General features: G+C 39.1%; 1 protein-coding gene across 2 annotated transcripts in view; it reads right to left on the minus strand.

Moving 5' to 3' along the window:
- Window positions 1-16,664, minus strand: part of Tmcc1 (transmembrane and coiled-coil domain family 1) — a 125,745-nt gene that overhangs the window by 79,344 nt on the left and 29,737 nt on the right. Inside the window, exon 1 of one of the 2 annotated variants that reach the window (XM_010637942.3) lies at window positions 16,435-16,585. The exons of the other annotated variant lie outside the window; for it this stretch is intronic. Coding sequence (XP_010636244.1) covers window positions 16,435-16,473 — 39 coding nt within the window. The 5' untranslated portion in view covers window positions 16,474-16,585. Of the gene's footprint in view, window positions 1-16,434; window positions 16,586-16,664 lie in introns of those variants that run through there. 2 annotated transcript variants of the gene reach the window in all.

Here is a 16,664-nt window from a genome sequence, read left to right on the forward strand (position 1 = left end):
TTTTTTTTTTTTTTTTTTTTTTTTTGGTACTGGGGACTGAACTCGGGACCTTGAGCTTATGAGGCAGGCAGCAACACCACTGAGCTAAATCCCTGGCCCTTCCCTCATAATTTAGAATGAAGATGTTTTACTACAAAATAAAATGTAAGGACCTCGTGGCGCAATGGTAGCGCGTATGACTCCAAAATAAAATGTAAAAGTCCCTAAATCCAAACAATTTTTGAAAATCATTTTTAAATGTCCATATTTTCAGACATAAGGACCTTAATGTATCCATGAGTTTATTATAAAATAAAAACAAGTTTAGTGGCCAGTATCTAGTGAAAAATGATTTAAGCAACTAGACCTCCCTGTTTTGTTTTCGTTTACTGTAAACTCCACTGGCCATGTCTGTTTCCCACTCCCACTGTCCTCTTCCTTGAGAAACCTAAGCCATTCATTCCTTTCCTAACTCAGGAATACAGTTTGAGGACTATACCAAAGTCCCAATGAAATTATATCACCTGTGAGAGAAAACAAGGGTAGAATGTACCCTTACTATTTATTTAATTCAGAGTAGTTCTCACGTTCCATGCAGATGGGGTCTATTCAACGAAATCAAGGGTTGAATCATGCAATCTTTAAGGTTTCTCCTATCTCTAGATATATCTCTATATCTCTAAGAGAAGACAGCCATTTCTTTAACACTTTTGAGGCAGTTAGAAAGAGCCTGAGGCTGCATGTGACCATGTTGGCATGGCTACACTGATCCCAATTTTTTGCTGCTCTCACTGGGGACATGCAGCTGTGGCAGCCTCAGCCAAGGAGGAGAAAAGGCCCGGGGAGTTAAGTCCTGGTGGAGTGGTGTGCATAGGTGCAGGAGGGGATGTAGGGAAGTCAGAAGCTGTGCTTCCAGCCCTTCATGTCTATCTATCAAATCTGATCTTCCAAGCAATCCAGGTTAGATCTTATCTAGTGATGTTCTTACACTATCTGGAAATGATATAAACTTGTATGTTTTACATTTTTACTATTAACCAGGGATAACAATTAACTGTCCCAGGCTCCAGGATACAAAAGTGTCAACCTTTTATTTGGGAAGAGCTCAAGAAGGAATACATTCTTTGAAATTCATTTCACTGTGCTCACCCACCCAGCACCCAGAGGCCACCACAGCCAAGGTCCAAGGGGGCCCCAGCAAGTGCTTCTACTGACAGCAGACCTTAGTACTATATATGGTCCCTTGCCTGTTCCTCTCTGGCATTCTTCCCTGTGCTGCTTCCTGGCTGCCAAAAACTAAGTAGGTTTACTTGGCTACACCCTTCACCATGATGTCTCTGCCTTAGAGCCAGCTGGTCATGGTCTGAAACCATGAGCAATTTAAACCTCTCATCCTTTAAGTTGTGGGTGTTGGGTACTGTATCTCAGTGACAAGAAAGCTGACATATTTATTGGAAGTATATATAGAGAATAAGAGAAAGTCTAAAACATAGTCCTAGGCAATGTGAACATTCAAAGGATGAGCAAAAAGGGAACACTCAAAATGAAAAGACCAGAAGAAAAAAAAGAAAAACAGAAGAATTATTCCATAGTAGAAAATACTATAGAAAAGTGTTACTAGAAAAGCAGCTTGGTATTAAGGAAAAGGATGGAATCATGGAGTCAGATACATGACCATGCACTTAGAATACTTACTAAGTGCCTGCCACATGCCAGAATTATGCTAGCAACTGGGATAAAAAATTAAACTAGAAAAAAGGTGAAGGACTATTTCATGACATTCAAAGAATGGTACAACCTCCTCTAAGTGTGACAGGGCAGATTAATCTCCATCTGAATTTCAATGATCACAACTGCTGGGAAGATTAAATGCAATCTTCATAAAGTACACAGTACTTTATTTGCAATATACTAGGCTCCCAGCACATCACAGCCACTACTATAAGAATAATCATCCTGACACTGAAGAAAAAATAGTGCTCAAGACAACAGCACACTGGAGCAATGCACAATAATCCTCCTAGGGAATATGATTTGAAAATCTGGGTTTATTTTGAGAATACTAAAATAAGCAAAAGAATCGGATTCCTTATGGGGAAACTACACAGACACCATCCAAATGTTTCCTCTAAGATTCCAGTTTGGTTTTAGCAATTGCACAAAAGCATTTAAGTAACTTAACACACGATTCTTGGGCTTAATTTATTCTAGAACATGCCCTCTTGACTCTACTAAAACTAGCCATATTAGAAAGAAAACAGTGTCATAGATCAATTAGTTCTCATTTTTTGATGCTTTTATTTTGTTAAAATTATATTTTTGGGTTATTCCCTTCAGGCTCAAGAACCATGCCTGTTTTCTAGTAAAGAACAAAAGCAAATTTAGATGAAAAAAAAAAAGAGTCCTCAGAAACATTAGAGAAGAGAAAAATGCCATAATATTCTTACTTAACTTCTAAGTGGGAACACAAGAGTGCAACAGCAGTGACGAATTGGAGCCCCTCTCCTGCATGCCATGCAACCCAACCCCCCAGCAAGATGCCTCCTTCCCATCAGCATACACTATTGCCCATTCACTGGCCTCTGCTGTGGCGGCTGCATCAACTCCAGCCAGCAAAGCTCCAGTGATATCTTTTGGCCAAAGGAAAATTATTTTCCTTGCTTCTCTCCTTTGTTCTCCTCTAATAGACTGCCGGTTCTTTTGTCCTGACCATGTGAGCAACAGGGCTAAAGGCCTCTTCCCAGTGGTACATACTTACCAAGAAAAAAGGAAACAAAATACATTCTTCTAAGCTGAAATGTTCTAAAAGCAAACTATAGCATTTATGATTCTGCAAACTCACAGGTAAGGCTGCAGATTTAGCTCAGTGGTACCGCACCTGCCTCACAAGTGCAAGGACCTGAGTTCCATCCCTGGTACCAAAAAACAAAAAAACAAAACCAATAAAACCTCACAGGTAAGAGCCTGTTTACTGAAATACACTGATAAGGCTGAGGTCTGCAATAAAAACTAATCATTTAAATCCAGAGCAAAATTTCCCTTTAATAATAAGGCCTAAAGAAAATGAAATTGGAAGGCAGAGATAGGAATCCTACTCATGATTTTATCAGTATGCAGATTGTTCCTGTGCTGCCTTCCGACTTTCAAGGTAATACATTTTCTTTAATGTATGTATTAAAGAAAATACATTTAGTAAAAGAATTACTAAAATGGATAACTCCATCCTAGAAGAGTTTATTTATAGTTAGTTTTTTGTGGATATTCTTTTTTTCTGAGATCTGGCATCAAACAACTGTGTCTTAAATTGACAATTCATTCACAGTTCAGTGACATAAAGCAGAAATTCAACGTTCTTCACCTTATAATATACAGAGATTTACTAGCAGCAGCAAATCAATTAAGAGTGGGCCTGTGCTCTCAAGAAAGAGTTAGCTGTTGAAATTAAATGCCAACATGTAATTTTCAGCTTCAAATTTCCTTGTTAGATTTTACTTCTAAAACATCTAGCCATTGCTGCAAAATTAAAAGATCCCTTATACTTAAACACTTACTTTTCCACAAAGGGTTAAAGGCAAGGAATCTCTCTTACAATCATTTTTTGTTGTTGTTTTCTGTTTGTTTTTTTTGGTACCAGGGATCAAACTTGGGACCTTGTGCTCGCAAGGCAGGCAGTGGCACCACTGAGCTAAATCCCCAGACCCAGATCATTTTTTAAGGACAACTACAACATAAAACAATTTTCTGGTTCTTCAACAACCTCAAACTCTCTCTGTCCAGGCAGCATGCTTGCCATCTGCATTCACTATTCCACTAAAGTTCTTTGTCCAGTATGGCACCTCCTTTTATTTATTTTTTATTTTTCGGTACGAGAGATCAAACTCAGGTCCTTGCTCTTGCAAGGCAGGCAGCAGAAGACATCTCCTTTTAAAGATGTAAGCGTTTTATTAGTGCTGTATTTAATTTACACAGCACTTGGTCTTTCAATATCATGGTAAATATTCTCAAAGTGGTAATTAGGGAAATAAAAGTTACTGAAGGAACATCAAATCTTCACATAAAAGATTTGCCTCTCGAATTCTTCTTAAACCTTAGTAGATCAGGTGGTTTGTGGAACAAGAAACACTATCACATCGTATTTTACAACAACAATCTGTATCTTCAACAGAAACAACAATGTGCACTTAGGTACTGCTCTTTTGTTGTATACACACAATCAGAAGTCTCCTCACTGAACAGAAGTCCTAAAGACTATTTCTGGCTTCAGTATTGATATAGTCCATAGTTCTTTTTTTGGCACCTGACATTAATCACGACCTTTGCTCCTCTGTAAAATGCTTAAAACCCACCCATCACAATTTCAACTGTTAAGGTAGCATCACTACTATCTAACCCCAAAGTCTCTATTTCCATTGCAAAACCTCTCACTTAGCAGTTCTACCTTCAATAAAGACACAGTATATCTGAACTCGAATTTATATTCAGAACCAAGTCATCCTTCAGCTTGCCCTAAATCTATGTCCTTCACAATGAGATTCCTCATTATTCAGAGTTTGAGCTTAAAATGGAAAACTTTACATCTTCCTTCTTTCTTCCTGTAACTCATTTTCTTTGACTTCTACTGATCTTTCCTTCTAAATAATGGAAACTTTCATTTTTAAATATGATTATTCATGGACAGGTTACTATAAAAGCTTACTACCTGTTCTCTCAATCCTATTTTGTGCTCCAGAAAAAACAGTATTCTCTTGGGTGTTCATCATGGTAGCAACTGACTGCAACTGGCTACTTACATTAAGTAAATGTGAACATTCAACTCCTCAGCCATACAAGCAACATGTCATGTGCTCACCAGTCCCACATGGTGGGTGGCTGCTGCACTGGCCTGCACAGAAAGTTCTGGCAAGAAGACTCTGTTCTGTTTGCAAACAAAACCTCTTAGTACACTATGTGCAACACAGGTTTTCTTCTACTCAAGAATGTGGACTGGTTTTCTAACACTCACATGAGCCAATGAAAACACTAGTATTCAAAGCCCTCCAGGTCTGTCTCTACCAAACATCTTTATACACTGTCTCTGCTAACATATACTCTGTTAGCCTAGCTGTTTTCACTGATCCTGTAGGCCAGTATGTTTCATCAGCACATTCATTATTTCATTCCATAAACAAACTGATGTATAATACACTTGCAGGTTCAAGAGCTACTGAAGAGAATAAAGCAGACAATAATCCTTGCACTGATGAGGTTGTTATGCTTTGTTCCTCTGCTTATCAATGACCTTTTGGCCCCTACCTGCCAAAGTCCATCTCTTCAAGCTCCCCAGATGACTTTTCCATTCATCATCTCCAGAACACTTTTATGCAGCCCACATATGTACAGTCAGACAGAAGGTACTTATACCTTCTCTCACACTGTCTTCCCAACTAGAACCTAAGTTACTTGAGGAATTTGCTGAGGAATTTGCTGAGGAACGGCAGAGCCCCTGCACTGGAGTAGAGGGAGCAAGGGGATGACAGATTATGATGTCAGATAGTTAATAGAGAGAAAGACTGGAGAGAGCCTTAAAGGCCACATAAGAGCAAGCAATCGAGGAAGACACTGGAGGGCTTCTTCATTCAGCTTCAGTGTTATTCCTATCACTTTCTCCTGTGTGAAAGATCATTCCTAGCAGGAGAGGATGGATGCTGGCACGCTAGTCAGGAGGAAGAGGATGTAGAAACAAGATAAGGGGCAGGGAGGGTGGTAAGAAACAGCCAAACTTTGGAAATGTTTAAAAATATTTAGAAGACTGCCTGATGTACTGGAAATAAGAAAGGGGCATCATGACTTAAAAGATTTTGGACTTCAAGGACAGAGGTACACAAATGAGATGGGGAAAGCCAGGAGAACCAGTGGGGACAGAGGATAACATGCTCAAGTTCTGGACATGCTAAAGCCACAATATCTTTGGTACCCTAAAAGATATGTTTAAAAGACATTTGAATACACAGGTATAAACCTCAAGAGAAAGAACAAGACTGAGAGTCATCAACATGTACATAGGATTTAGGATTGACTGAAATTACCAAGGAAGTAGCAAACTCGACTAGCCTAGATAACAATGCTGAAGAATAATCAGGAAAGGAGACCAAGACTGAATAGAGCGGTGTGGGGAAAACTAGGGTGTATAGTAAAAGCTAAATGTACAAAGTGTTCCACTGAGTAGGCAGTGTTGTTCAATGTATAAAATGGTGCCAAAAATCAAGATTAAAACCAAGACTTTACCACTAGACACTTTGGAGACTTTGGCAAATGTGTATCTGGAGAAGTGGCACAGGTGAAATTACAGTGAATACCAATACCAAAGTTAAATATTTCAGTCTTCAAAGTTACAATAGCAGACTGGTATAACTGGTGCTCATGACTGAAGCCAGGGTCTCTCACATGCGAGTCAAGTACTCTGCTACTGAAGTGCATATCATCCCTGAACACCTTTGACACTTACTGGGAATTATTTCTACTGGAAAAGAAAGGAGGCAATCATCATGCTCTCCATGACGCTCCTGGTGGCTGCTCAGTTCCACATGATTACCTAAGAAATGTGGTGTGCAATTCCCTTTATTCTATTAAGGAAAATATTTAGAGGCTAATGGTAAAATCTTCAATTTAGCAGCAAAAGTACTATTCCCTCCAGCTTTAGTGGTAGACAATGAAAAGTTGTTTAAATTATCAACTTAGAAGCCACCATGGGGACTTCCATAAATACTGTACCCCTTAAGTTACTTTACAGTACCTTTTGGCATTAATTTGAAAAACAGGCAAGGTGGCTCTTGAAGTTGCTAAGTACAAATTCAAAACTTTACAAACTCAAACACAGAAGTGCTTTTATTGTTGCTATAACAGCTGGGTTAAGACTCAAACTCAGTGACAGTGCAGATACTGTGTCACTACTCTCTTCAAGGGATGAGGTAGATTCCTTTTTCCTGGTTTAGCTAGGCTGTGAAAGGCACAGGAAATTTAGATACTACCTAAATATTTATTTTCTCAATGAAGTAGCAGAGAATAGAAATTCCATTAAGATGTTTCTAAGTAGTGATGTTTATGCAGCAGTCTAAACAACAAAAATCCACAGAGGTATAATTTCTCAAGGTCTAGGAAAAATGCAGTTAAAACAAAGGAACTTTCTAAGAGTCAATGCAGCTCTAGTATTTACTTCAGGATCACTTTTTCGCAGACATCCTCATTAAGGCGGCACTCTCACCCACAATACAGAGTGCTATTCATATAGGAAGGGAGTTTTATTTCCAACAAGGACTAAAAAACAAGAAAAACTGAAAGTTGCTTTGGTGACTTCTTTAAAAATACTTGATAGTCATAACACATGATGAAAACACCCTATAATTAAGAGTTTTAAACATTATTCTATGCATATTCATATCCACTGTTTCATTTGTTTCTGTGGGATAGTAATGGGGAGGAATATAATCGTACCATTTTAAAATTAAGGAATGAAAGTGTAAATAAATTCAGTAATTGGTCTAAAATCATACAAACAGAACTCTGGGCATCTACTTTGGGGTCTTCTCATCACACAAAAAAGAGACGAATATAAATATGTGATAAACTGTTATTCAGGAACCAGATAGCCAATATATTGCCATTTCTGTTATACAGACTTGTGTGATACCTAAGAAAGAACATATTATAAGCAGAGACTCTAATATTTGTACATCAGAAAGATTCAACAAATGTTTATTTGGTGCCTACAATGTCTCAAGCCTTATCAGATGTCCTTCTGCAGTGGAATAAAAGCTGTATTAACAGTACCTTCAGGTGGGGATGATGGTAGCTGTATGGCAAGAGACAAGATAAAGATGACAAGCCAATTTTATGATTTGATTTTTTTTTTTTTTTAAGATACAGGGTCTCACTGTAGTTCAGGTTAGCCATGAACTCATTCTGTAGCCCAGGCTGGCCTTGAACTCATAGCAATTCTCCTCAGCCTCCCAAGTGCAGGAACTATAGGCAGGCACAACCACACCTGGCTATGATTAGTTTTTATTTTCAAATTCATTTATGAAACAATTTTGGTACCATGTACTATTCTATGTTCTTGGATATAAAAGTGAAAAAAATAGACAAAAGTCCTTATCATAAAGTTTACGTGGTGGTGGTGAGTGCAGATAAAATGAAAGAAAAATATGAGGTATGTCAGGTAATGATAAATACAATGGAGAGGAGAAAAGAAACCACAGATAAGAAGAAACCAAAGATAAGAAGTGCTGTGGGAAGGGTGTGTGGAAAAAGTGGCTTTGCTGTCCTGGAGAATAGCCAGCCAAAGCCTCCTGAGAAGGGGACATCTGCGCTGAGACTCAAATGGAAAGCAATGTGAGCAATTGTCTAGAGGGAGAGCTTTCCAAGGAGTGGGCAGAAGGTTGGCAACTCTATTACCTTCAACATCCTCTAGATAATAGAAATCCAGACTTAAAAGACTGGATTTTGAAATGCTTTAAGAAGAAGAGATATTAAGTATGACCTGTCTCTCCTCAACAAAATCATGACTGGTAATCCTGGCCCCTCATGGAAAACTTCCTCTTTTCCTTTTCTACTGATTTACAGAGCAAGGGTTCTCCAGGACTGTACATCCAACTGGGAGAGGCTTCTCCAAGCCCTCCCAAGTGACCATCCCTCCATGTCTAAGTCATATTTTTCTTTTTCTTTTTTTTTTGGTACTGGGATCAAACTCAGGACCTTGTGCTTTCAAGGCAGGCATGGTGCCACTAAGCTAAATCCTCAGCCCTCTAAGTCATTTTTGTCTGTGTGTGTATCCATGCTGTCATTCATTCATTCACTTATTCCCATTGAGTTTATTAGTACATTTTAGGTATACAATACAGTTAGATTCATCATTAGGATCGTACCTTTACATGATGTATTTTGCTTCTTCTAAATCATTCTTGAGGCTTGCTGGGAAGATAGACAAAGGGAAACAGAACTGCTGATTCAAATCCTTTAGGCCCAACTAAAAATCCCAATTCTTCATAGCCTTTCAAGCTCACCTCAGGTTCAAAGGAAGACCTCAGTCCCTCCTTCAAATGCATATTATTTATTACTAATTTCACAACAAATAAAAAGGGCTTATTTTAGCTTTTTACTTGTTTCATATTCTCAATTATGATAAACTTTTCCTTAAGATTCAGAGTACCTGTTCCAAGAAAAGTTATTTGTGTCTCAATATACCATCACATAAAGAAAAATTCCATAAAGTAAAAAAGATTTCCATTGCAAAGAACATTTGTTTTCATAAATAAATTTCAAATTTTCTCCAGAAAAGGGAGACAGAAGAAATATGTATCTTCTTAAAGCCAACTCTAGAAACCGTACTAGAAAAAACAAAACAAAAAAAAACACAACTCCACTGACTTTGTCAGATGTGAATTACCCAGAGCTAGCTAGCAACCATACTGTATACTAGGGTTGACCCTGAAGTCATGAATTTATTCCTTTGCTTTCACCAAGAATGGCTACATAAAATCGGATTCCTTTTGGCAGAAAGCTGAGTGTCTTAGTGGGTGCTTGCCATTGAAAGTCATCCTTCTTGAGCATATAGCATGGCCAGCACACCACAGAAAGAACATCACATTGTGTACATCATTCTAAGAGCCAAGATAATGCTCTTCACACAAGGGGAACCTTCAGAGAGGCCAAACGACCTGTCCATGTGACCTCCGGGAAAAATATTAATTGAAAAGGGAAGCTGTGATGTGCTTTTTTATGACACATGAATCTTTGTATTTCAGACACTATTGGCTTTAAGATAGAGTCTTCCTAAATGTTAAATTCGCCAATCTGCTTCTTAGAAAATATGGAACAGACTGAAATATAACAGAAATTTCCTGTGCTACCACAAGAAAAGTCATCTCCCCTCAACAACCCCTCCTTAATCCCACAGTACGGACTGAACCATTCTTCACTTCAACCTATATTCCCAAGCCCTTTTTTGTTTTGAGACATGGTCTCATTAAATGGCTAAGCTGCCCATTAAATGGCTCAAATTTGTGATCCTTCTGCCTCAGATTCCCAGAGCGCTGGCATCACAGGTGTGTACCACCGTGCCCAGCTGGTTTTCTTCTCATTTAACATGTTTTGCAGTAGTATTCTGTCATAGTTGAGTCCTAACTAACTCCAGAGTGTCCAAAAGAGCACATTCTTCTTTTCACTAAATGATTAAGAAAAAAAATCAGAATCTTTTACACTATTAAGTATTACATGCAGCTTCTTTATAGATGTAACAAATACGTACCTGTTTTTATTTATAATTCACATACAGTTACTTTACCCAAAAGAGATTTAAACAACTTTTAAAGAGCTAGTAATTCTATACTATAAACTCACATGTCACACACAGAGGTTGGGGAAAAGTTCTCATCTCTTAGCCATTAACCTGTAAGTAAACTACTAGTGTAAGCAATGGTTTCCCCTGAAAAGCAGCAAATCAGATTTACTTCTACTTTGGCAAGTCGGAGATCCTCTTGTCAGAGGTCATCACTGTGCCCCATCTAAAGAGCCTACCTGTCCACAAAAGGAGAGGACAAACGAATGCCAGGGCCCAGTACTGCTTCTCTAGTCACACCTTTTCACAAAAGAATGACAGAATAATGAAAGTATCACCAGCTTAAATTCGCCAATTCATATAGTCCTTAAGAGTTTTTAAAGCACTATCAAGTATATCAGCTCACTGATCTTCATAACTGACTATCTTTTATAGACATATTCCAACTTCAAAGAATCACCTAATAGAGTCATTTAATATGCATCCATTTCTTCTGGGAAACTAATACTCAAATCTAACCAAATGATGGTTTACAAAAAAAAAAAAAAAAAAAAAAAAAAGAAGAAGCACACTTCCAAGGAGATTTAACTATCACTGTCTTCTAAGGAGAATATATTCTTCTAAGTGGTTAATAATTTATTACTCTAAAAAACTTAAACTGGTATTGCTAACACAGAAGCACTTCCAAGTAGTAATGTAAATACTACTAAATCAGTTTCTCCATGTAGCCTGTTATTACCCACCATATTCATGTTGCAAGGCCATTTGCTATTCCCACCAGAAGCAGAATACTCAAGACTGATCTTAGGAAGGTCTCTTTTCAAGTTCTTGCTTTGCTTCTGTCATACATCAGAAATGGCCCCAACGCCATGATGGTGTAGAAAGCAGATGGATAGATACATAGCAGCGAATGAGAACACTACATGAAGTCTCCAAAAAGTTGGTTGACGAAGGACAAGGAGATGTTAACTGTTAACTGCTGTAGGAAAACACAATATAAAACATTACATTCCAAGTCTGAAGCTACTTAATGAATTGGGTTACTTAGGGTAGAAGTAAATAGGACACAAAAAGAGATATATGTTTTCCATTATTTAAATACATCCACACAGTAGTGACTCCCTATGTATTTGGGCTTGCTCATTATATATAATACTATACATACTGTTTATCACCGAAGAGGCTGAACATAGTTTTTAAAAGTATAGTAAAATATATGCATCATAAAATTTACATTTCATCATCAAAATATTTTAAAATATTTATAATTAATAAACTCAAGATAGAAGTAAGAGCAAAGTGTGGTGGCATATGCCTCTCAGAAGGCTAACGCAGGAGGATCACTGTGAATTTGAGGCCAGCCTGGACTACATACACAGTGAGACCTTGTCTCAAACAAAACAAATCAAAGATAGAAATAAGAAATTTCCTATTTCCTTTCTACTGATGAAAATACATTCACAGAGATACTAACTCATTCATATATGAAAGGTCATAAATCCAAAAGAAATCAGAGATAAATTCAAAAAAGAGACTACTTCTGGAAAGTGGTAGTTTTACTGAAAATTCAAATTTATCAACATTTCTCTAATTCTTAAGGTTTTTTGCTTATATCAAAATGGTAGCAAATAACACCACCATGAAATGTGGAAAGGGCAAAGATATTAACTAAAATATTTTCAACTGCTGGATTAATTAATTCAAACAAATCAAAGGCAAAACTGAGAAAAGATCCTATGACTCTTATTTCTCACCCATTACTCTTTTTTCAAGCCAACCCAGAACAAACTAGTATGATTTTTATTTTCTATGATTTTTCACCTTATAAAAATTTTGAATGCATCAAAAGAAAGCTCTTAATGAAATGGGAAAGAAATGTGATATGCCTGAAACAGAATCAAGTCATCAATGGCTTATTGCTACTATTTCAGCAATCACTGATAAAGACAGTGGGTTCTGTGAGGCTGCAACAATCGTAAAGAAAGTATGCTTCAAATCAACATAGTGAGAATGGCCATACTACCAAAATGGCTATACAGATTCAATGCAATCCCAATTGAAATTCCAATAGTATATTTTACAGAACTAGAAAAAAATAATCCAAAAATTCATTTAGAACCAGAAGAGACCTAGAATAGCAAAAGCCATTGCAGGCAACAGAGACATGGCAGGGGGTATAACTATTCCCAACCTGAAACTATACTACTACAAAGCCACTGTGATAAAAACACATGGTACTGGCAAAAAAAAAAAACAAAAACCTGAAGAGCCGGGGATTTAGCTCAGTGGTTTCACTGCCTGCCTTATAAGCACAAGGACCCGAGTTCAATCCCCGGTACCAAGCTTCAAGCTATTACTTATTCTATAACAAACTGTGTAGTATTTAGTTCACATTTACCTACATTTGCATGAACAAATAATGAAAAAACATTTACCTATAGAGCAGGGGTATGAACTGTATGAAAAGACATGGTTAGAAGCAAGATTTCAGTTATTTAATTCGTTTTTAACAACAAAAAAATTAAAAATTCAAAAGTAAAATAAAGACAGACTACTAAAATATCAATCTTAAACATTTTTTACACTCTCTTCCAATTTTATCATGGCTTTCAAGAACAAACGTCTAAGGAAAGGGGGAAAACTGATTTTTTTTAAACTACCGATGAAAGATTTTTGGAGAAAAGTTTCTTCTGGTCACAGGTAGAACCAGAGTGGGTTAAGGACTTTTGAAATGTCTCATCCTCAGCACTTCCTCCCTTAAACACCAGCACAGCAACTCAAGAGTGAAGTTTTCTTCTTCCTAGGAAGTCTCGGACAAGGCAGCAGCACAGGTTCAAACTCTACAGAAATGCATGTGGTTGTGCTTCTACTTACATGTGATCACGTCACATTTAGTATGGCTTTATTAAATTACCTGTGTTATCCAAATTTATACATCGCTGGCCAAAGAAAACAACTTTAATTATGAGAAGCGCTTCATCAGGTTTGCTGGGTGAGTTCCAACCCCAATGGATTAATTCAATCCTGTGGGAAAGACCTGCTCCAAGGTGCTATTCGAGTTATTATATTGTGCGGTTTTCCAAAAGCATGGAGAAAGCTATAGAGAAACCTCAGAGACCAAGAGAATACAAATGACTGATATGACAGACACTTGGTAGCTAAGTGGTGTGGGTGGAAACCAATGGTTGAGTCGCATCTTTTTTTTTTTAAATACTGGGGATTGAGCTACATACCCATGTCCCACCCCCCAGAGCCCCTGCCCTTTTGAGACAGGGTCTCACTAATTTGCCAAGACTGTGCTCAAACTTGTGATCCTCCTGCCTCCATCTCCTCTGAGTGCTGAGATTTTTCTGAATCTAATTGTACTATTACCACTACCACCTGTCAATAGTGGCAAATGACTGAATTTCTCTGAAACTCAATTTCCTTAATAATAAAACAAAGTTTACACTATTTGGAGATCACTAGGAGAATTAAATGTCCACAGTGTCAGGTTCCAGACTATTGTGGCTGGCTCAAAAGAGATGTAGAGTGGGAAGAAATATTCCAAACAGTTATGTAAGAATTATTAGTGCATCTGCTGACATTTTTAAAAAGTGTCTATTCTGTCCATTTCAGCTAACTCCATAGCTGAAAGAGAAGGGGCTGGTCACTGCCACAGTGGATGGTATTTCCCTACAGAATATTTTTGAGGTTGCCAGGTACGGTGACACACACCTGTAATCCCAGCACTCAAGAAGCTGAGGCAAGAGGATTGCTGGGAATTTGAGGCCAGCCTGAGCTACATAGTAGGTTTAAGTCCAGCCTGAACTACACAAGATCCTGTCTCAAAAAGCTGGAAAATAAAAAAAAATTTTTTTGAGGTGATGTAAGAAAACTAGTAATGAAGAAAACAATCTAAAATAGCAAGGAAAGCTGAGACCCTCTCTGAGGAGGGAGTTAAGTGTCCAGTCAGCACAAACACATGACATCTTTCTTAACCACCAAAGTGTCTGACTTCACCTATGTCTTCACTTACTCCCTCCTTCTTAATTTGGAACTACCATCAACTCAGTGTAGGCCCTGGGTTATTCTAGGAAAATGTCTAAGCGCAAACATGACTACCAAACTTAAGATAAAAAGCACCTAAACACTGGATTTAAAATCACCGCAAGCCTTTATAAATTTTTTCTTTTTCTTTTTTTTTTTTTTTGAGACAGGGTCTCACTATGTGGTTGAGACTGACCTGGAACTCATTATGTAGCCCAGGCTGGTCTCGAACTCACAGCGATCCTCCTGCCTCAGCCTCCCGAGTGCTGGGATTACAGGCGTGTGCCACCATGTCCGGCTTTATAAATATTTTCTTTCAGAAATTTTTTAACAGAAATTAAAGATGATCACATCAATACATTTTTTATTAAGGCAGGAAACTATTATGAAAACTGAGATCCAGCTGGGGACATAGCTCAGAGCACCACAGCAAACAAACTTTGTCTTTATAAAATCCTATTGTAGAAGATTACTTTTATCAACAAAAGTACTTGCTATTAAAAGTTCAAACCATCTGAAACTGCCACTGTGCAATTCATGAAAAGCCAAGTGTGTCAGAAATACCATACCCCAGGGCATGATTGGCCCCTGTTCATGGGTTAGCTGAGGAGTTAACTGAAATGGACAGAACAGAGTACTTAAAAAAAAAAAAACCCTCAGCAAATGCACCAACAATTCTCTCATATAACTATTCAGTTTCCCCATATTTAATTTACAAGATGAAATGATTCAGAGTATTTTTTCAGTTCAGTAATGAAATATAAACTATGTCAAGGGCCCTTGCTGGAAAACACATTTCCTTAGATTCAGCCCCAACCATCTATTAAAGAACCTACAAACCACATTAAAAGGGGGGGGCATTAGAAAAAGGAATTAGAAGAGTTGTTTCATTGAGTTTTTATAATAATGTATTTCTTATTTCTTCAAATTCTAAAATTATGTGTTCCTGTTCTTCCAAAAGTGTCCTTTTCGTAAATCACAACTACACATATAGTAACCGGTGAAAAGAGTGAAATTCAAGAAGCACCGTACCATAGTTGGGAAAGAAGGCTTAGTAGCAAAATGCCTGGAATGCAGTTACTTCCTAATTTTAAAAATTGCCCCTGGGCCCCTCCCCTTTACTAACTTTCCCACATCTCCAGCAAGAGGGTCCCTGACCTGACCTGAGAATCTCCCCAGCTCCTGATCTTCTGATTTAAGCCCTGCCCCGCCACACCTGACAAGGGTTTAAGGGAAAGATGTGATACTCTCCCTAGTTGCTATCAGGAGTGGGGCCCCCAAAATCAGGCAACGGGACCTGGGGCGGGGCAAGCTCTTCTTTCTTTGTGAGTGCAGTCTACACTGGGCCAAGCTAGTCTTGCCCTTAAGACTCCAACACATTTCAGGACTAACACATCTGGCTTAGGGCTGAGGATGTGAAGAATGCCTGTGCGTCGTGCCTCTGCGTGCAGGCCATGAACTGTGACACAATTTAGCCACAAGAACACAGTGGTTACTGACAACAGCTCAACTCTCATCACACCTCTTTCCACCCTTCCCTCTGCTCCAGTTAAGGGTGTTCAATACTGGGTCAGCCTGGCTGATCACCAAAGCATCCACAAAATCACCATGCTCTCTTCCACCGGGGCTTTGCCTTGTTATTTTTTCTGTGGAGTCTGAATTTTTTCCGATTTAAAGAACTTTTCTCCAAACGCTGCACACTCGAATCCTGCTTTTCGATCAGAACTTTGTAACATTGCTTTGAGTGTCTCCTGGTAAGGGCTGTTGTTCACACACTTCTTCACTGGCACACGACAGCCACGCCACGGACCCCTTCCACCCTCCACACAGCCCGAGCTGGGGCTCATTGTGCGCCCGGTCCCCGGCGTGTTGGTGGAACCTGCACAAGCTGACTAGATGACTACCGAGGCTTTCTCCTCCCTCCACAAGCCACTCGACAACGACTAACTACAAGCGTGTGCGGGCACGATCACAGTCCGCTGCCTCCCAGACCTGTCCACCAGGGTCCACAGTGACAGCGGCATTCCGTCCAGCTGCAACAGTCAGAAGAGAACAAAAGGCAGCGCATCCCCTCCTCCCCCTCCTCCCTCCCCGCTGACAGCGCGTGGACCCACCTTGGAGAACTGCCGGCGCAAGCTAAAGCGCTGCACCATGGTCACAGGCGATGGCGGCTCCTAGCCCGCTGCGCCCCTATCCCGGGGAGAGTCGCCCACAGGACATCCAGTGGGACATCGTGCCGGCCCAGGTCCCAGAGGTCAGAGACTGGGCGACAGGGCTGAGGCGCACGGGACGGGCGGGGCGCAGGCGGGACCCAGGCGGCGCAGAGCTGCCCGCACTTCCTGTC

The sequence above is a fragment of the Fukomys damarensis genome, unplaced genomic scaffold, assembly GCF_012274545.1.
Source record: "Fukomys damarensis isolate Sample0158 unplaced genomic scaffold, DMR_v1.0_HiC HiC_scaffold_37, whole genome shotgun sequence".
Taxonomy (NCBI): domain Eukaryota; kingdom Metazoa; phylum Chordata; class Mammalia; order Rodentia; family Bathyergidae; genus Fukomys; species Fukomys damarensis.